Source organism: Balaenoptera physalus (assembly GCF_965194825.1).
Source record: "Balaenoptera physalus genome assembly, chromosome: 9".
In the NCBI taxonomy this organism is placed as follows: Eukaryota; Metazoa; Chordata; class Mammalia; order Artiodactyla; family Balaenopteridae; genus Balaenoptera; species Balaenoptera physalus.
In genome coordinates this window covers 72572426-72594128 of record NC_138888.1, presented here as the reverse complement: position 1 = coordinate 72594128, position 21703 = coordinate 72572426, and the positions used below count along the sequence as shown (strand labels likewise).

Genomic DNA, 21703 nt, shown 5'->3' with positions numbered 1-21703 from the left:
CTAACAGCATTATTACTAAGATGTATTACCCAAGTATCTCAGGCTTAAAAGGAATATTCAATTTCCTGAAATCGATGTCAAACTCAAATACGAATATACTGAAAATACTGAAGTATGTACTAGTCATCTAACACCAAGAGAAAATCCACTGAATATTAAATATGCAAAAGTTACAAAACTGTAAATCAGTGTACAATTTTTAAAAATTTCTAAGTATACTAAATGTTTTATTAATATAACAATAAAATGCTTAGAAATAGGCCAAGTATATTTGATTTTAAGAATTTTAAAAGGACTTACTTTAAGGCAGCTAACTCGCTGAATAAACTCTGGTTTTCCTTGAACATTCGCTCCTCATTTTTCTTGTTTTGTTCTTGGAGATCTTTCACTTGATTATACAATTTTTCGTTTTCCTTTTTATAAACGGAAAATTATGTTTTAGTTAAAAATCAGTAGTACTTACATAAGTATATCTGCTTCTAAAAGATACATCCTTTAAACATTTTTTAAAGCTTTTAAATTTCTTCAGTTTTTGAGTAAGTAAAATCTTTTTCAAACTCTTTGATTTGTCTCAGAAGAAAATCTGTTATCTGAAAACAATTCTTTCTAAAATGCTCAAAATGCTTACTTGAAGAAAAAGTTGCAAAGAAATTCCCAAAGCCAAAGAGCCTGTCAGTATAATGTACTGCATTTCACAGGAGTAAATGGGGGAGAGACTGCAGGAATAACCACATCCTGACTTCATGCACCAGGGATGGAAAGGCCAGTGGGACTGTTTGCACCTTCTTTTTTTGTTTTTGCCCCGTCTTTCTGCCGTGAGGTAATTGGATGTACCCACGGTGGGTATCCATGTTTATTTCTGGAACTTTCTGTGAGCAGGGAGTTAGAGACTGGGTGTTTGTGGGAGATCAGGATGGAGCAGAGCAGAGACTAGACCCAGTACAGCACCTGACTTGAGGTGAAGGGGGACTCAAACAGTGAGATCAGGGGGAGAAAGTATCCATCTGTGCTAGATGCTCTGGCTTATTAACCTCTTTAAAATCAAGAATCTGATGAAAACCACGGACCTTTGAGGATCTAATGAAAACTATGAGCTGTCTCACCACGTCTGGCCTAGTGCCTGGCACACAGTCTGTGCTTGATTATCTGCAGAATTAATGAAACTCAGAAAAATACATACATACACAGACACATAAATTTTGTATTATCTTTGTGAGAGTGGGTGGTTGGCATACTCATAGGTCTGTGAAATCCCCCTTAAAACCCATGTTCTATGCAGCAAGCTCAGAATGGCAGGAAAGGGTTTTGGACAGTTCTCACTAACTCTATGGTGGGGTGTCCTGCAAAATCAGTACAACTTCATTTACAGCAAAAGCTGTAATCTCTGATGTGGTGATGCTTTCTCTGGATGCCCCTGGAATGAAAATGCTTGTTATCGGTAAGCTGGATGCTTAGGCTATTGTTGTCATAAAAGAAAAAGGTAATGAGACAGAAGAAGAAGGGGAGGGAAGTTAAGAAAAAGGAGTGATGGGAAAGAAACTAAGTCAAGTCTCATTCTGGGGATCACCAAACCTGCCCTGGCTGACTGTCAGGTCAACACCACCAACATTCCATCATCCCAGAGAACAAATGTATGGCTTCTATAGGACACACTCATTTTCTCCCATTTAATTCAATTGTTTTTCACTCTCAGGGCACTGGCAATTGATTTCAGATTTATATTTCTCATGTATTTATATATATTTATATTTATATAAATTTATATATATATATATAAATATATTTATATATTTTGATATAATATCAAAACTAGCCAATATTATCTACTGAAAAAATTATAGAAAATTAAAGAAAAAGAGGACAGTTTCTAAGGAAATACGGCTATTACAATTAGTAACAGGCAACATGCAGTAACTGGTTACTGTGTGGAAGGCATGAATTGGTTGATCTGCACTGTCTTATTTTAATTTCACAACCACCTTATGAGACAGGTACTATTATCCTCATTCCTACTTCACAGATGAGAAAACTGGCTGAGAGCTGAAATGATCTGCCTAAGGCTGCACAGCAGGTAGTGAAGCAAAGTCTAAAACCAGATTTTCTGAATCCAGAACCCATGCCCTTAACCACTTTAATTCTGCCTATGAGAAATGTACAGACTAGTCAAATTATTACTTCCTCGCATTGCCAGAATTCCCATTACCTGTTAAATGGACACAGAAATATTTTTAAATGCCTTATTTTTATTTTTATTTTTTTTAATTTTTATTTATTTATTTATTTATTTTTGGCTGTGTTGGGTCTTTGTTTCTGTGCGAGGGCTTTCTCTAGCTGCGGCAAGCGGGCGCCACTCTTCATTGCGGTGCACGGGCCTCTCATTATCGCGGCCTCTCTTGTTGCGGAGCACAGGCTCCAGACGCACAGGCTCAGCAATTGTGGCTCACGGGCCTAGTTGCTCCGCGGCATGTGGGATCTTCCCAGACCAGGGCTCGAACCCGTGTCCCCTGCATTGGCAGGCAGATTCTCAACCACTGCACCACCAGGGAAGCCCCAAAATGCCTTATTTTTATAATCAAAAAATCTCAGGACAAACTCACTATGTGCTGAAGAGCCATACCTGTTGATATCCTTGAAGAAGCATCTCTTGTTCTTCTATTTCTTTTTGGATTTGCTTCAATTTTTCTTCAGTGACAGGATCAGCTGTTTCTCCAAAATGCAACCACCTTTGTCTTTTGTTTGATTCTTCAAAGCCACTTAACTTTGAGAACATGCAGGTATTGTTTTATTTGGAGAAGGAAATGATACAGTGAGCAAGAATAACAGAAAATTCGAGGTACATAAACCTAAGACTGCCTTATAACCACAGTGGAATTATCGTAACACCAACTACAGTTAAACCACTTCAGTGTGCTTTGTGCTGATAGTTCTGATGATGGAAGTAACTCAGAAATGCTACACAATGTCGCTTTCTGAATCTAGACCTTCCATAGCTTTCTTTCTGAAACTCTGTCTTCCGTGAAGGTCACAGTGAACCAAGGGATTTGTTTTCAAAAAGGACTGCTAGCAAGAAAACTATCAAAATGAGCCAATTTCAATTTCAATTTCCCCCCCCCCCAGGGGTTCCATGTAGGCTCTTCTGTAAGGAGGCACTCTCAGGAACCACGTTCATGTTTTATACAGCAAATATATCAAGTGAAGCCGCCCCAGGGGCAAGCAAATGAGAAAAAGGACAATGTGTCTAGTACCTTGGCTTGTAGAATATAATTGTCTTGATTCAGTCTGAAGAGTTCCTTTTCCTGTTGTCTCTTTAGTTCCTCCATCTTATTTTCCAGCTCTCTCTCCTTTTCTGAGAATGTGACTTTAATTTGCTCAATTAGGGCTTGGGCACCCCTCCATTTTTCCTCTGCTTCCTGAACTCTTTTAAGCATAATCAATTCTGTCTCCTTGTTCCCACCATGGTATCCTGAAGAATCCTTTAAAGGAAAAGCATTACTTCATTATGTAGAGTTGTAATATTAGATTTGAACACAGGTGGTTAGGGGAAAAAAACCCCACAAAGAATAAAAATGACGGTTAACAATGTTCTACTGTATAAGAAGATCAATAAATTCTTGTGTGACAAGAATATCAGTCAACATAAAAGAAATTACATATATTTCATTATTTATAATTTAGTTTCAATATATTATTACAGAACATAAAAACATTATGAATATTATTTTGAAATTCAATACCTACATTCTGAACCTGAGCACAGGAATCAGCTTCTGTGGTACCTTCAGACTTCTTAGGAGTCGCCAGGCAACTTTCAGTTTGGGGTGCCGGTTTACCCAAAGCTGCAGGCCTGATGAGTCTTGTTCCAGAGAAGATTTCTAAAGATTGTAAACAATGGATAAAAGCACCACAAATACAAACTAAGTTGAGTGTGTATTCAGCAATTATGTAACAGTAAGTACTAATACAATGAGAACACGAAGACAAACGAGGATCACAAAGCAGGCTGATGCCTGCCACGCAGCTGTTTCACTGCACTCCTAACTCCTGCCCACAATCAACATTCTGCTCAATTTGACACAGAAGGCTAAGGACACAAGATTCACGTCAAATGGCAACTGGAGCTAAATAAACGTGAGGAGAATGTAGACTGGGATAATTTCAGGTTTTATTATTTTTCAATAATTATTCTGTCAAATGTTCACAGCAGTAACAAAAATATCTAAACCATGAATCAAAGAGTAGCTGATAACTTTATGAAGCATTTTACTTCAGATTACGTGTGCTTTCAGAGCACATTTTTTTATAAGTAATGTATATCAAGATACAGTATCACTGGAATAATATAGATTACATGGAAACTTTATAACAAGTAGTTTAAATTTGATTAAAAAACAAAATGATAATACTTCTATAATACCCTGTTTATTAAATTAGAAAAAATTTGATTAATGTATATATATTCTGGTCAGATTTTCAGCTTTTAAAAGGTACCTCATAAATCCTCAAACGGTGGAAACAATTCTAAGGCCAGTAAGTTATTCAGTTAATAATAAAAATAAACATTTAAGGAAAATACCTAGAAGAGATCTTGAGACCCATATTCAATTATTACAGATTCTGAACTTCACACTGAGTAAATATTTATTTGATTGCCTTAGATGTAAATGAAGCATTCGAAATTTGTCTTTTTAATATAATTTCTTCAAGATGCTAACTTTTCAAATGCAGAGTTTACTTTTTCATTAAAGTGAAATACATGGTCATTAAAAGATTTGGAAAATACAGCAAAGTCAAAAGAAGAAACACGTCCCCAATAGTACCTCGGGCCGAGATTTCCTTCTAATCTCTTCCGGGCACGCAGGATTTTCCTTATAGAGTAGTAATCATATTTAATTGGATTGTTTGATGTGGAAAGTTTTTCTAGAGAAGTTTCTTAATGGATTGTTTGATGTGGAAGGTTTTTCTAGAGGAATTTCTTAAAGTGTTCATAAAGGAACTGTCTGAATCACTGTAAAAGCAGGCATTACTCCTTCCAAGTCACTGGAGGTGCATCAACATGGCCAACGAATGGGGTGTGATTCTGCTAGCACTGTGATTCTCCCTAGGACGTGGTGGCCAAGAGTGGCAGGTGGTTCTTGCTCAAGCTGCAGTCAGCCAGTGCTTTTATACCACAATTCTCCCCTCCTAGGTTCTTAATTTTGGTTTCTCTAAGTAATTATTTTCAATAATAGTACATGGACAGTATCTTTTCCCTTTATACCTGAAAGAAAATTTGCTTGGATATAAAATTCAAACGTGAAAAAACACTGCAGAATTTGGAACCCATGAACCCTTCTTGAAAAAACAATGGATTAAGAAAATTCAGTCAAATAAGAAACCAATCAAAATAATTCCAGAACGGAGTAGCGATGGATAAGGGACTGGTGAAAAGCATTCTGGCCCTTTCATAGCCAGAACCAAGACCCTCATTCAAAAGTTGAGGAGAATTACAGTCGCTGGAGAGAATAAAATAAATATATCCTGAACAAGTAAAAATAAATCCAACAAAAATGGGTAGCAGGCATGTGACTGGGGGTTTTACTACCTCATATTTCATAGAAGGGAAAACCGATAATGTATAAAATGTAGGTAAAAACAGCAACATGGTTTTGGCAACCTTTCAGAGGTTTTCACAGTCTATTTTCTTAAAGGGATCTTTTGAGATGTAATATTTCTTAGGATGAAGTTTCTTTCTCATCTTACAGATTTAAGTAAAACTAAATCTAATACTTTATTTAAAAAGAACTTATGAAGTGTGATCTGTTCTTATAAAATGCTTTGTCTGTTTGTCCTGCCTGTCTCCTTCCTTCCAGCTCCCATCCCCGCTTCCTTCGATCTGGACAAGGACATACATACAAGCATGGAAAGAGGCTCACCCAGTGTGACCTCAGTTGTTTCTGGCTAATTATTGCTTTCTTTTTACTTCTCTGTGTTTTTTTAATTTAAATAATGAGCAACTATTCCTTTTGTGACAGTAAACGTATTAGTCTAAAGATAAAAATATAAGAGGCAATAGCCCAAGAAAATTAATTTAGAATAAAAAGGAAAACCACCACATGCAGACACCACTAGCTGCCAATCTCCTTTTCCTCCCTATTAACAGAAACCTAATTTTGCCCTGGGCAGCAGTGTGCCAGTTAAAAACACCCATCCCCCTGGACTCCATGCAACTGGGGAGAGGGGTGGGAAGGAAACACAGGATCAAAGTTCTGGCCAATAAGATGAAAGCAAAAGTTTCCTACATGGCACTTCCAAGAAAGTGACTACTTTTCTGATTAAGAAGCTGCTGAGTTAACAGGCAGGGACCTTTTACCTTTTACCTCTCCTCCTGACAGGCCTGGAGGTTGTGTAGCCATCTTGTGACAAGGAAGACAAAAGTCACCGACTAAGGATTTTGCAGCAGGAAAGAAGGGTCCTTGCACAGTTGCACCAGCTATGAACTGACGAGCCCTGGTTTCTCGGTTACGTGAAAAAAAGAAGCCTTCTAACTGCATAAGCCCCAGTCATTGGGCTTCTTCTTCATCATACCCAATGTGGATCCCAAGCACAGTCTCTAGACTTTCTGGACACCCAACTCTGCCTCAGGGTCTGTTTCTTGGAGACCCAACCTGTGACAAGTAACCACCACCCCAAAGGAATTCCAGTTCTTTGGAAATGAAATAAAAGTCACTCTGGGCAATTTTCCAATAAAAAGACAGAGATTAAAAAATCATACTTAATGGATAGTCTAATGAGAAAAAGTAGCTCAGTATAAAAATAGACAGTCATAGTTTACCATTGTACTTTAATATGAATTTTACTGATGTGTTTTTTTTATTTTGGTGGTCATAAACACTATGAAATTGTGAAATAGGGAAAAATATCCATAAAAATATTACTTTCATCTATCAACCTCTATACCAACCCCCTCGTTTCCTTCCCACCCCATGACATTACTTGTCTTCACTCTCAGTAATTTCCATACACGCACAGGAGATCCTTTCAACCCCTGTATATACATGCCTCTCTGCCCCAGCTGCTCTCTCCCACTGGCGCTCTAGATCTTTTTCTATCACCAGTAACTCATTTACTCTCCATCAATCCTTCCTCCCACCTGGATTCCCACAATCCTTGGGCCCCTCTGGGACTCACTTTGTCGTCCTGCCTGTGTCATGCTGTATCACCCCCCCGATGTCTTTTCTTCCCTCATGAATCAACTAACATTCCACATACGTTGGTCTCTCCCTTCTTGCTCCTCTCTCAGTTCACTGTACTCATTTGGCAAAAGCCACGCCTCTTGATAAACCCAACTATACAACTACCCAACACCTGCAATCATGCAGTAGAATGTGGCTGTGCACACACATATACAAATACACACGCACACACACACACACTCTGTCTGGTTTCAACTTACACTCATGGTCACTAACTGCACGCCGATGCTTCCTGCTGCAGTCTAACCCTCCAGGATTGCCTTTTCACATCTTCCCTCCTCCAACACCCCTGCCCCAACTTCACTGCCACCTGATCACATTGTACTTTACTTCTCAGAGAAAATGGAAGCAACCTCTCACCACTTCTACCCACCCACCAGTCTGTACCCACATCTTCCCCCTTCCTATCTGCTTGCCCACAGGCGAACTGTCCATGGTCCTCTCTGAAGCCAACCCTTCCCATGTGCACTGGATCCCAAGCCAGCTCCTCTACTCAAGGACACTGCTCTAGCAATTCTCCCCTCCATCATGCATTTCTTCCTGTCCACTGCATCTTTCCAAAATGCATAAACAAACTATTATTCATTCATAACTATTATTTCTCCCATTAAAACAAAACAAAGCAAAATAAAAGGCTTCTCCTAACTCCACTTCCATGCCAGCTACTGCCCCATTTTTTTCTTCCTACCTTTTACACCCTTTCCTCCAGGGTGGTCTAGAACTCAAAGTATCCAACTCCACTCCTCCTAATCCCACTCAATTTGCCTTTCACAGCCACATATCCACGGAAACTGCTTGTCCAATACTGATGGCTTCCTTTTTGCTAAACCCAAAGGCCAGCTGTCAGTCCCCATCTTTCTTTAGCCCTCAGCAGCAACTGATAGAGCAGATCAATTCTCCTTTATACACTGTCTTCACTTGGCTTTCAGGATCCCACATAGTCAGGTTTCCTCCAGCCTTACTCTGTCTTCTTTGCAGGTTACTCCTCTTCCTCCTGACCTCTTAAGGTTAGCATGCCCAGGGTTCAGGCCCTGGTTCTTTCTTCTCTAGATATGCTCTCTTGATAATCTTCATCAGTTTCAGAGAACATTATGCTTAGTGAAGTTAAGTCAGACAGAGAAAGATAAATACTATATATAACTTCTATGTGGAACCTAGAAAATAATACAAATGAATGTATATACAAAACAGAAAGACTCATAGACATAGAAAACAAACTTGTGGTTACCAAGGGGAGAGAGGGGTGGGAGGGACAAACTAGGAGTGTGGGATTAACAAACTACTACACATAAAATTGATAAGCAACAAGAATTATACCCAATATCCTGTAACCACCTATAATGGAATATAATCTGCAAAAAAAAAATTTCACTATGCTGTACACCTGAAACTAACACAATATTGTAAATCAACTATACTTCAATTAAAAAAACCCAAACAAACATGGCTTCAAAAATATTCATCTTTAACGTCTGAAACCTACAGTCCACACCACCCTCTTAACTCTAGACTTTTCTACCTAACTGCCTCCTTGTTTTCTCTACTTGTGTGTAGAACAGGCATCTCAAAACTATCACCTCGACAACTGAACTCCTGGTCTTCTCTCCACCCCCAGATCTACTCCCCCTCAGTCTTCCCCATCCCAGCGAGAGAGTAACTTCATTCTCCCAGTTGCCATCATTCTTGACTCCTCTTTCACAACCCCAAACCGATCTTTTAGACTTTTGGTTCTGTCTTCTAAATATACCCTTACCCAACCGCTTCTCATCACCAGCACTGCTGCCACACTGGTTCCAGCCCCATCACTTCTAGCCTGCATTCCTAACATCACCTTCTAACTGGGCTCTGAGCTTCTTCCTGTGTCCCCTACAGTGTGTGTATACGTTTGTACATATATGGTCTATAAGGTATCAGCCAAAGAAATCTGTCTAAAGGATAATTAGATGAATCACTCCCATGCTCAAAACTTTTCAGTGAAAAAAAAAAAAAAAAAAAAAAAACTTTTCAGTGGCTCATGTTTTCACACTAAGAGTGAAAGCCTAAGTCTTTAAAATGCCCTAGAAAAGCCTACATGTGCCTCTCCCGTGACTCTCCGATCTCATCTCCTCCTACCCTCTCTGCCCACGCTGCCCACGCCGTACGGGCTTCCATGCTGTTCCCTGAACATGCCAGGCATCCCTCCCTACTTCAGGACTTTTGCACTATTTAGTCATTTCATTTTTCTGGAATATGCTTCCCCCAGCTATCCACATGGCCAATTCCTTTACCTCCTCCAAGTCTTTGTTCAAATGGCTCTCTCTCAATGAGGCCTACTCTATCTTATTGAAAACTGTGACCTCCCCCACTGACGTTCTTGCTCTACCTTTAGTTTTCCTTAGCATATAACATCATTTACTGATTTATTATGCATATTGCTAAAAGTCTATCTCTTCTCATCAGATGAAAGTTCCACAAAATGAGGGAGGGGAGATATCTTTGCCTACTTTGTTTACCAATGTATCTCAAGGGCCTCTAATATTGCCTGGACCAAGGTCGGTGCTCAAAAAATATTTGTTATATGAATGGATCTGGATAAAGTAAACATCAAAAATGTTGGTGGTTAGTTTATCTAAAATACATATAATAGAGTAGATAATATTAAAAACAAAATTTCATTTTCTTGATCCCAAAAGTACAGAATGAATACTCCTAAAACATTAATGAAAAATTTTCACACTCCTTTTGATGATTCTAAAATTTGGGAAATGTTCCAAGTGTTTTTCCTTAACATTAAGCACTAGATCCAATGGGCAGTTAATTATTAATAACAATGAGTAGATGACAACATCACAAGCAGATGTCCCACAGAAACAAGAAAATAAGAGAACACAAGAGACTTCTTAGGAAAAGGGGTCAGAGGTCTGTAGGTTAAGAACAGGAGGAAAGGAAGCTTGCATTAAGCCAACAATCATATTCCTGTCTCTCCAGAATAGCCATCCCCCACTGCTGTTCTCCTGCACTCTCATACAGATCAGCCCTAGCCTTTCCATCTTACACACACAGATCGCTGCAGCGAATACACACCAATACAGACAGAAGAAGAGAGTCTTTAATGCTGAAAGAATTTTAAATATAGTCAAAGTGGTCCTGGAATTGACAGTAGTAGGGAAAGGCACTTCCCTACTTTAAGCTAGAAGTGAATTTTCCAGTGAGGTTAGTTCTCCTCCGACAACTATCACCAGATAACAATGATGGAATTGGTAACCTATTCGATTTAATCACAAAGAAAAGGACAAAATGCTTCTGGCTCTACTGCTCTCCCTTCCCCACTGGAGTCTTAAGGCAACAGAAATGTTGGTGTGACTTGAGCATTTCTATTTCTTTTACTAGATGCATGGGCTTCTAAGAGGAAAATTACCCTTTCCTTCTGCCAAGATAGCGATAAGTGACTACATTAGGAAATAACTAACAGACACTGTGATGTATAAAAGTATGCATTCTTTGATCTATATATAAAACATCCTTACTCTCCAAGTCTATACTGAACTAATACCCAGATGGTTGACCCTCATTTGTACGTTGCCATTTGCATTCTGAAATCATAGCTCTTCTCTGGCAAACATTTTGGATATTACAAAGCCAACCAGATGAGGAGGGGTTTGACTCTCCTATTTTATATTCACTTCCCATACTTTCTGGGTCGCGTTCAGGAAAACCTAGAACTTACGACGAAAAACCTCCTGAACTCAATTGAATTGAATCTTTCAAAGATGGAATGCAGTACCTTATGAGTAATTTTTTTCTATGAATAAGGAAAGTTCATGGAAGGAGGAAGGAAACAGGGAAAGTAGAGAACAAAGAAAATAAAATAATACACTATATGTACAGAATTCTATCATGAAAAGAGTATATGATTACCTTTTTTCCTAGCCTGATTTGAGGTAGGAATGGATCTCAAGCTTTTGCTCTTCATGTCCTTTGAAGTTTTCTTTTCAAGATTAGAAAATGTCTTGAAGGGTGAACTGGGTTTGCCATACCCTGAGCTCCTAACTGATGCATATAATCCACTCTGGGGTTTTCTTTTAAATAAAGGAGGTGCACTTCTGGCCTTCTTGTATGGTAGCTGTTTACCAATTCCAGCCCCTTCTTCTCCAGAACTGAGTTGAGATCTAAAAGTCTGCATACAAGTACAAGCTCTTTAGTACTTAAACTTCGACTACAGTTGCAAATAAGATTTAACAGATAGCAAAACCATACTGATTACTAAAGAACATAGTTCACAGAAGGCAAATCATTATATTAAAGTTCTCTAATTCATCAGAATTTTAGCATTTGGAAGTACATCTTCAAAGTCAGGAGTAAGACAAAGCAAAATAATAAAACAAAATAAGCTTGCCAATCCCACTACTGGGCATATACCCAGAGAAAACCGTAATTCAAAAAGACACATGCACCCCAATGTTCATTGCAGCACTATTTACAATAGGCAGGTCATGGAAGCAACCTAAATGCCCATCGACAGATGAATGGATAAAGAAGATGTGGTACATATATACAATGGAATATCACTCAGCCATAAAAAGGAACGAAATTGAGTCATTTGTTGAGACGTGGATGGATCTAGAGACTGTTATACAGAGTGAAGTAAGTCAGAAAGAGAAAAACAAATATCATATATTAACGCATGTATGTGGAACCTAGAAAAATGGTACAGATGAGCCAGTTTGCAGGGCAGAAGTTGAGACACAGATGTAGAGAACAAACGTATGGACACCAAGGGGGGAAAATCGCGGTGGGGTGGGGATGGTGGTGTGCTGAATTGGGCGATTGGGATTGACATGTCTACACTGATGTGTATAAAATTGATGACTGATTAAAAAAAAAAAAAAATAAGCTTGCCAGAAAGCAAGACATGTAATTACTAGAATCAACAAGGAGGAGAGCAGGGAAGAACATGTTTTGAAATGACAAAAGTCTTAGCTTCTTTTTTCTCCAGATTTCTCAAGGTAAAAATTTATTAGTACCCTGCCTTATTCTACTGATACAAGGAGATAGTTTATGGTAAACACATAACTCAGAACTGTAAAATAAAAATGGAATACTGTGGTCATGGAGCCTATATAATCAGAATAAATCAAGAACAGAGAAAAAAGGAACAATGAAATATAAGTTTCTTAAGAGCTGCTAATAGCATTTATAGGAAATGCCAATTTACCTACTTTTGCAGAACACAGACTACTAGAAAGATTGAAAAGCACTAGAATGATGAATACACTTTATTTTCTTATGTTACTCAAACTCTGGACTACGTTTACTAAAAAAATGAAAAATATAAAGAATGGCTTCGAAAAGAAAGCTAATGCTACGGTGCTATTTTTAAATTTGGGGACTACAGGGTGCTGTTATAGACTGCTCCGGGGTCTATGTGGAAGTTAGTATGTAACCAATCCCACTAGCTTAAGAAGTACATACTTATCAGTAGTATTTATATAACTTCATTTATCAATATGGCAAATCAATTTGAATTATAAAAACTTACCTTATTTATTTTGTCATCCTGAGGTAATAATGAAGGACCAACAGATATTTTTTTCTTCAAAATATCAAGGTACATTTTATCTATTTGTTCTTCCACAGTATTTACTCTTGGATGGTTAGTTTCTGTACCTTCATTTGTTGCCTTTTCTAAAACTACATTCTCTTCATTTCTGTCCAAAAATTGGTTCACAGTTCGTGGTTCTTGAGACATAACATTTGGGTTCATATTAAGGGGTAAAGGTCTAACAAATTCAGATTCTTTATTCTCAGCCAGTTTCTTATAGCTATAAAACAAAACAGGACACAGAGAATGAACCCTACGTAACTCCTCAAATATCAGTTTTATTAATATACGCATACACGTGATACATATAAAATACATTTACATGATGAATATATGAGAGTATTAAATATATCTAATATTTGTAACTATTCAAATTAGGTCATTAATGTTAAATATATTATTTATAATTCTGGTTAACGGAGTATACTCACATAGCATCACATAATTGTTTTAAATTTCAGGTGATAATTGTAATGCAGTATAATATATAGGACTTCATGGTTGACTCTGAGACCTACTTCAAAGGAAAGCCAAACCAAACAATACTGAGATTGCTTTTGTCTAAGAAAAATTTAAAAATGAATTTCTAAGTGGCCTTTTTGTAATATATCTTTTATCTATAGTATCTCATAAAGTCAACATGCATTTGAAGCAGGAAAAACATTTTACACGTTTCTAGAAGAAACCAAATAAGTAACCATAACTTACGTCAATGAGGCATAAAATATAAACATTAAAATGCATAATTTCATCACAGTATAGGAAAATTTTTAAGTAAAACAAGAAAAATCACTAGGATTTTGAAATAAAATCATCTCTGTGGTTTAAAACACTTAAATGCAATGTCACATTTCAGACCATTAGATTTTCAAAATATGGAAACTGTCCCTTAAGGAAATGTTATAAATGTGGTTAAACATCAGCATATTACGGGAGCTCCCAAAATATGGATATTGTCATTTTCAAATTACTAAATCATGGTCAATTAGGTCATTTAATGTTGTAATTTATAAAATAAGATTAAAGGAAAGTTTAAGAGGCTACCATTTTCATATAAGATAGATTGGCTTCTTGACAATTGTTAGAAATAATAGAAGTAGCTGGAATCATCAGAAAATATAATAGTTCTTTCCTTCTTAATGGTAGCAGAACCTGGCTAGCTGCTCATCAAAACTGTTCCCTGTTCTTGCTGTGAACCAACTAAACTACATTTCCTCAACGCCTTCAATCTAGATGGGGCCGTTCACTAGTTCTGGCCTTTAGAATGTGAGTGCTATGGTGACAAGAACCTAAAATATGAGTCAGTGGCTTAGTGGTTGGGTTTTGAGTGGCAAGGAAACTGATAGTAGAGGCTGCAGAGGTGACAACCCATGTTTTATAGTGACAAAACATTTGCTAAACTGTCACCTATAACAGTTTATAAGGCAGACCACATGGCTACTGAGTCTGGGGTACTAAGGAAATGGTAGGAGAGAACAGGCAGTTTTTAGGTGCTAGCTACTACTGGCTACTTTTGACAAGATATTATGAGAAAAAGATGAGCTCAAGATAGAATGGGCTGTTTTTTTAAGAAGAAATCAAAGGAAACAGAGTCTAGAAACTCAGGGCCTCTTAGGTTCACTCTCTGTGTCTGAACTCAAACAATAAGATTCAGCACTGAAAAATGCTATGAAAAAAGCAAGACATCATGGGACTTCTTGGTTGAAAAGAGTGACTCAGTCCCTTGGCAAATATCACATTATAAGTGTCATCTTCAAACATAAGGTTATTGTTCCTAATAATATCCAGACAGCTGCAATTAAATTGAGAGAGAAAAAACAAAACAAAAGAACAAGGAAGCAAAGACATAAAGCATATTTAAAACCTTTATGTAGCAAAGAGTGTTAAGTGTAGTTACTGGCACAAGGGACTGACTGGAACCAAACAGATCAGAAGTCTAATAAACTTTCTGAAGTAACTAATTACAAAGAAACCACAACCCTATTAAAAGAAAAAAAAAAAGACTAGAGGCTTGTTTGGGAGCCTTAAAACCACCTGTAGGGGCTTCCCTGGTGGCGCAGTGGTTGAGAGTCTGCCTGCCAATGCAGGGGACACGGGTTCGAGCCCTGGTCTGGGAAGATCCCACATGCCGCAGAGCGGCTAGGCCCGTGAGCCACGACTACTGAGCCTGCGCGTCTGGAGCCCGTGCTCCGCAACAAGAGAGGCCGCGACAGTGAGAGGCCCATGCACCGCGATGAAGAGTGGACCCCGCTCGCTGGAACTGGAGAAAGCCCTCGCACAGAAACGAAGACCCAACACACCCAAAAATAAATAAATTAATTAATTAAAAGGAAAGGAGGGGGGAAATTGATAAATGAAGATTAGTGTTACTATACGTATACAAATACATATTATATACATGTATCAAAAAGACCGAACATATAGCAAGGGAGGTCTATGGAACACTGTAATATTATTAAAAAAAAAAAAAAAAAAAAAAAAACCACCTGTAGGCAGAAAGTGGATGGAGAAACCAGTGCATCCTCCAAGATTGGCATAGCCTCCCCCCGTGAAACCCCCTTCAGTTGAAGCCAATGGTGATGAAATACAAGACAAATCCTTCAAGGATTGGAACCAGGAGCTGTATGGAACCATATATACATATATATATACATACACACACACACACACACACCCCATATATATATATATATATATATATATATATATATATATATGGTAGTTTCTCCTTAAGAGCAGAATAATGGCCTAATTAAGGAAAATTCCCATCTTCAGGGTAGGGGGTCTTTACAAGATCTTTCAGTGGATTTCAAAGTTGCATTACTGATGGCTGTATTTTCTTCATACTTTTCCTTTCTGAATGAGAAGGGTGTGGGTAATGAAGTATGTAACTTGTCTTTTTAATTCATTGATTAGTAGACAATGAAGAGCTATATTCAAACCTGATAAAGAGAACTGTGCTTCACCTGGAAATCCTGGCCTTTCAGATGGACAGAGTCCAGAATGGGACTTTGAGCTGTTCGCTTTGGGGAGGGGCTGAGTAGGTCTTTGTATGAATAAGAGTAGACTGGACATTTGGCTATTAAAAGAGGAGATTCTTGTGGAGACTGGCTAGATGCCTACCAAATGCATTTACTTTTCTTTCTGGGCACACAAGCAAACCATATTTCCCAGCCCTCTTGGACTCTGTTAGCTAGATGTGCTGGTTCTTACGGATAGAATGTGGACTGAAGTGATGTAACATTTCTGTGCTGAGGCAGTTAAAAGGAATTATGCTAAACCATCCTTTTTCTCTCCTTAGCGACTGTTTAGATGAGGCCACAGGAACCTTGAAACTGTGTGTTGATGACAGAAGCAGCCTGGGTCCCTAAGTGACTATGTGGAGCAGAGTCCCGCCTCAACTCCACTGAGACACATGGAATTATGATGCAAGCAAGAAATAAATTTTTGATGATGTTACACTACTAAAATTTCAAGGATTTTTTTGTTATAGCAGCTAGTATTACTTATCCTAATTTACTAAAAGGTTTTTGATATTTGTACTAAAGTTTATACTACTGACATTTCTATAATTATTGTTATGCCTTTAATGTAAGTACACTTTGCTCTCAGCTTTTAAACACAATGTGAAAATCCATATTTAGAACTCACATTACTAAAATGGTGCTACCTATGCCAACAAAGACACAGGATGTGTGAAAAATCTCTTCAGTAGCACTAGCACAGCCCCAAACAGCAATGGTAAGTAAGCATAACTGTGCTTTAAAAATACTAACTAGCGCTGCAGACCAGTGGAAGAATACTAGACTTAGCATTCAAGTTGACGGGGTTTAGTGTAAGCTACGCTGCATCATTTTCTCTCAGTTAGCACAAAGGGAGGAACAAGGCCAAGAAATCACTGCAAGTGGATTTACAGGATGAGGATGGGGTTCAAGGTGGGCTCAAAAACTTGTGTGTTGATAACACAAATGAACAAATGAATACATGCATGGATGACAGGCTTTTCACAGAAACATTTCATGGAGATCAAAGACCTGACAATCCAAGTGCATTCCTGGGTTATGGCCATATGATCTTGAACAATTTACTTAACCTCTTTAAGCTCAGTTTCTTATCTATGAAATGGGGATAATAATGGAATAGACCTCATGGAGTTGCTTTAAGATTAAATAAAATCTAATACGTAAAGAACTCTGCACAGTACCTGGCCCACAGTAAGCATGTGATTAAAATGCTGTTATCATCATCGTCGTGGTCGTCATCACTGGTTCCTGTAAGAGCTCCACCACTAAGACGGTTTACCTCAGTTTCATCGATAAAGATGCCTGACCTACTTATTCTGAGGATCTCATGAGATAACGGGTGTGACAATCTAAGTGCTGCACGAATGCAAAGTGCAGCCGTACGATGAGGCTACTGTGATATGCTTCTCTGTGCTGGTGAATGACAGCCAGGTCCCACAAGCTGTCATTAAAATGTACCAGAGCTGGAGCATTTTCATGAAGCCCATTTTTCCTGTGATCCAAGACCTCACCCTATAAGACGACAGCTGGTCTGTGACTAAGTGTAAAACTAACTGGCTTATAAAGATGCGAATGGATGACTCAGCACGGAATAAAATTCATGTTCCCTCTCAGCATTCAAACCAACTGTCCCTGAGCTATTTAGAGCTGAAGGGATTTTATTTTTCAGTGGAAATCTTTAAGACTACCTAGCTAATGGCAGCAACTTTTCAGTAGCATTTATTTATTTTTTAATTTTACCATGAGAAGAATTTTGATAAACTAATCGAGTAAGACTAATGTGAAAAAAAAAAACAGGAGTGACTCACAGGTCACATACCAGCTACACATTAATCATTCATTAGGAATGGTTTTGTAGAACAAATGATTCTAAAAGTTCCCAGTGACAAAACAATAAACAAACAAACAACCTGTTCAATCCATTCCAAAAAAGTCATACCTGAGAGGTTGTAAATCAAAACCACTGACCCCAAAGGAATCTATTCTGATGGGCTTCATCAGCTCCTCTACTGTGGGCAGATCTGAGAGGGGAGAAAAGTTAAAACAGCAACGAGAAATCTTATGTAAATTGCTTAATTTAGTGTCTAATACCACCAAAATCACATTTTCTCTGATTGACGTAGTTAACAGAACGGCACATACAATAATCCCAGTTTCCCCCTATAAGCTTGTTTGTACCAAGAAAATCTTCTTTGATATTTATATTTGAAATATATATTTACATATTTTATCTCTCTCTTTCTGTATATACATACACACATCAAATATATGTGTATGGGTGTATCCACAAACACACACACATACACATGCTAATTACATATTTAGTTGATCCCAAAATACTGTTCTCTATTTAAAAAATAACTTTAGTATATGTTCATGGAAAAGTGTAAAAAATGTGAAAGTACTCAACTGATTTCTTAATTCGGTCAAGGCATATTAGAGGAGGAATTGAAATTTCATCCTATGTTCAGCTCTAACTTTATAGCTAAACCAGTGATTCCCAGATTTAAACAAACCCTTTAAATTCAGATACTGAGAAACAATCACTAGAGCAAATTGCATTTAAATTATACCACACTGGAAACTGTCCAGAGAGGGTCTCAAACAAAGAAGCTTTTACCAGATTCTGTAGTAGAGATGTTTTTAGAGGACCCTTCATTTTCTTGAGGATGATCTTTTGCTGAGTTCTTGGTATTTTCCACTGCATTACGCTCAGGTCTTTGTTCATCTGCATCTCCCAAAGAATGGGCAATATGACAATAAGCCTGATGTAGAGCTTCAATGTCACTATTGCTCTGTCCATAAGAAACACCTGTTGAATTAAATGTAATCTCTAGTATATTCACACAAATACCTAAGAAATATGGAACACTAACATTGTCCCTTAATCTATTAGGAATGGTGAACAAGCCTATAGGACAATACCGACATGATCAAAATAGAGTGAAATACAAACCTGGGTCATGCATGGCCACAGCCTACCAGCACGAATCACAGCAGGCTCAGGAACTCTTGTAGCAGGCTGAGATGTGTCCTGACGTGCTAACTGTAAAATCTGACTCTACTAGTTATCGTCTCTTCCTACTACCCTTAATCGACCTCTCTGCACTGGATAAAACTATTCCTAAATTTCTCAAATTGACACAATTTTTCAAGGATTCTGTCTCTCCTCTCTCTCTCTCTGCCTCATGGGGCCACCAAGCGTCTTGTACTCTGCATTTCTTCAACTGAAATTCAATCCTCTAACTTTGCAAACCAGTATGTTCCAACAGCCTGCTAAAGCTGCTATAATAGAAAGTGATTTCCTAGTAGCCAAACCCAGCCTTTAATTTCCTTCAACTTTTAAAAATTTTCTTCACCCTGTGAGACGTGTGACGCTGCCATTTTCCTGGGGACTGTTTCCTCTGCATAGCGTCTTCTTGTTCTTCCCACTGCTCTGATGGCTGCTTTTCCATCTTGTATGGTAAATAGCTCATCTCAGGGCTCCTCCATCTCTTTTTAAAACCTCTCTTTTTTTCTGGGGGGGGCGGTGGTGGTGGAGTGGATAACTTCATCAAGACCCTTCACTTAATAACTGCCCATGTGCACGTGACTCCCAAATCTATGTCTTTTGTCTTTACCTCTTTTCTGAATATTAAACTTCCTAACAGACAAGGAGACTGTTCTATAAGCAAATCATATCTAATACGAGTGAATTAATTATATTCCCCAACAAAAGTGAATTAATTATATTCCCCAACAAAATCTGAGTGAATTAATTATATTCCCCAACAAAATCTGTTCTGCTACCGGTACCTGCTATTTTGGCTATGGTATGATCAGTCACCCAGTCATCCAAAATAGGAGACGTGATGTCACTGTTCACTCTTCCTTCCCTATTAACCTCCTCCTCTTCCTACCAACTGATTAATAAACTCTAGAGGAAATAATTCAAAGGATCTAATGACAACAATGATCTAAGACTTTTATGAGTATTTTCTTACTAATTTTGTACTCTTCACTAACAGTGGAATTTTCAAAATTAGAGAAAAGAAAAAAGCGCTATAGAAGAGTGGAAAAAACAAAGAGAGAGAAATACGGTGACCAGTCTCCTTTTCTCCTGATACCCATGAACAAATCAGTTAATGCCTAAAAATATTTACAAAAGCATATACAGCCTCCTCTTCCTCTATATAATGTGTAAGTTGCATAGTATAAAATTCTGAGGAACTATTTTCAACTCTAAACATAAGAGGGAGCCAGGTGCCACATATGATTGTGTAAGAATGCCTCACAATGGGATATCTTTCTATCTACTGCTTCAGGTCACCACTGCTATTGGGAGCATGCCCAATAAAGGAATAGATTTGATTAAATACATTAAAAACAAAAAAGTGGAGGATACCGTGAGATCAGAATCATTAACAGTTTTAGTGGCAGGGATATTCAGTAGGACTTGAGGAAAAAGACCTTGCCTGCTAAGCTAAGCCTAATGGTCCCCAACCCCCAGGCCATGCCATGCGTGGCCTGTTAGGAACTGGGATGCACAGCAGGAGGTGAGCGGCAGGCAAGCGAGCGAAGTTTCATCTGTATTTACAGCCGCTCCCCATCACTGGCATGACCGCCTGAGCTCCGCCTCCTGTCAGATCAGCGGCAGCATCAGCTGTCCACTACCGGACAGCAACCAAAACAAGATTACGGAGTAGGCTGGACGTAAGCAACACACTTCGGGTGTCACTGTCTCCCATCACCCCCAGATGGGACCATCTAGTTGCCGGAAAACAAGCTCAGGGCTCCCACTGATTCTGCATTATGGTGAGTTGTATAATTATTTCATTATACACTATAATGTAATAATAATAGAAATAAAGTGCACAACAAATGTAATGTGTTTGAATCATCCCGAAACCATACTCCCTCCCCCCCCTCCCCGCCCCAAGTCTATGGAAAAACTGTCTTCCATGAAACCGGTCCCTGGTGCCAAAAAGGTTGGGGACCACTGCCCTAAACCACCTGTCAGATTCAGAGTAGTATGACTGAGGGAGAGAATTAATTTTTATGAAGAAAGGGAAAAGGCATAAGGTGTTTCGTCTCCTCTACAGAAATACCAGGATGCTTAAGTATCTTCAGAGTATGTATAAAAGAAATGATCCCAGTGGCAAACAGTACAGCGGCACTGAATGCTCATACCTAATTTAACCCGTGTGAGGTGTCAGAAAGAAGAGGCTCTGGCTTAAAGCAACAGCTGAGCAAACATGCAGAAAAGCAAATAACCTAAAAGTTAGAAATTAGAAATGGAAGATCGAGTGGTATTACGGGCTGCTCAGAAAACAGAGCAAGGGAAAGGTAATTTTCTCCTAATTTGAGTCATTAACCCAACTGATGTTAAAAATAATTCCAGGGTCATATATGTTAACTTTTTTCATGCATTTTATAGAGAAAAGGGCTGACTTCTCTGCATGTATTTTATATATCACCACAAGTCAAAAACGCCCTATTTTTTTCCACTTTAGGAGGTTGAGAAGGGTCAAATCCTACTGGGCAGAGGCAAGGGTCCCGTTGTGGAGCAACAATGCCCTCCTGTTGACTGCTCTGGTCATTCAGCCACAGCACAAAATGGTACCTGCCCTTGAGACAAATGAAAACAAGCAAAAGGCTAGATCTGGCCCTCATTTTACAGTTACCAACCATTTTAAGACAATAAAGCACAAGTTTCATGAATAGCATTATCAAAAAAGAGATAATCTTTGACAACATATTACCTAAACGGAGCCTGCTTAATACTGGAAGACACCTAGTAAACAAAAAACAAGCCACTGATCTTTTCAGTTTTTCAGCCAACTTCAGATGCTGATTTGAAAATTTTCAAGTGTATTTTTTGAAATACT

At 38.3% G+C, this 21703-nt stretch overlaps 1 protein-coding gene across 4 annotated transcripts in view; it reads right to left on the bottom strand.

The window, feature by feature from the left end:
• The window catches only part of CEP162 (centrosomal protein 162), a 221251-nt gene that overhangs the window by 39142 nt on the left and 160406 nt on the right, over window positions 1-21703 (bottom strand). For 3 of the 4 annotated variants that reach the window (XM_082473929.1, XM_082473928.1, XM_082473931.1), the window contains 8 exons: window positions 18457-18648; window positions 17776-17857; window positions 12751-13033; window positions 11130-11388; window positions 3739-3872; window positions 3246-3473; window positions 2618-2758; window positions 301-413 (listed from right to left, as the gene is read on the bottom strand). In XM_082473929.1, coding sequence (XP_082330055.1) covers window positions 301-413; window positions 2618-2758; window positions 3246-3473; window positions 3739-3872; window positions 11130-11388; window positions 12751-13033; window positions 17776-17857; window positions 18457-18648 — 1432 coding nt within the window. The remainder of the gene's footprint in view (window positions 1-300; window positions 414-2617; window positions 2759-3245; window positions 3474-3738; window positions 3873-11129; window positions 11389-12750; window positions 13034-17775; window positions 17858-18456; window positions 18649-21703) is intronic. The other variant, XM_082473930.1, reaches the window with a different exon arrangement.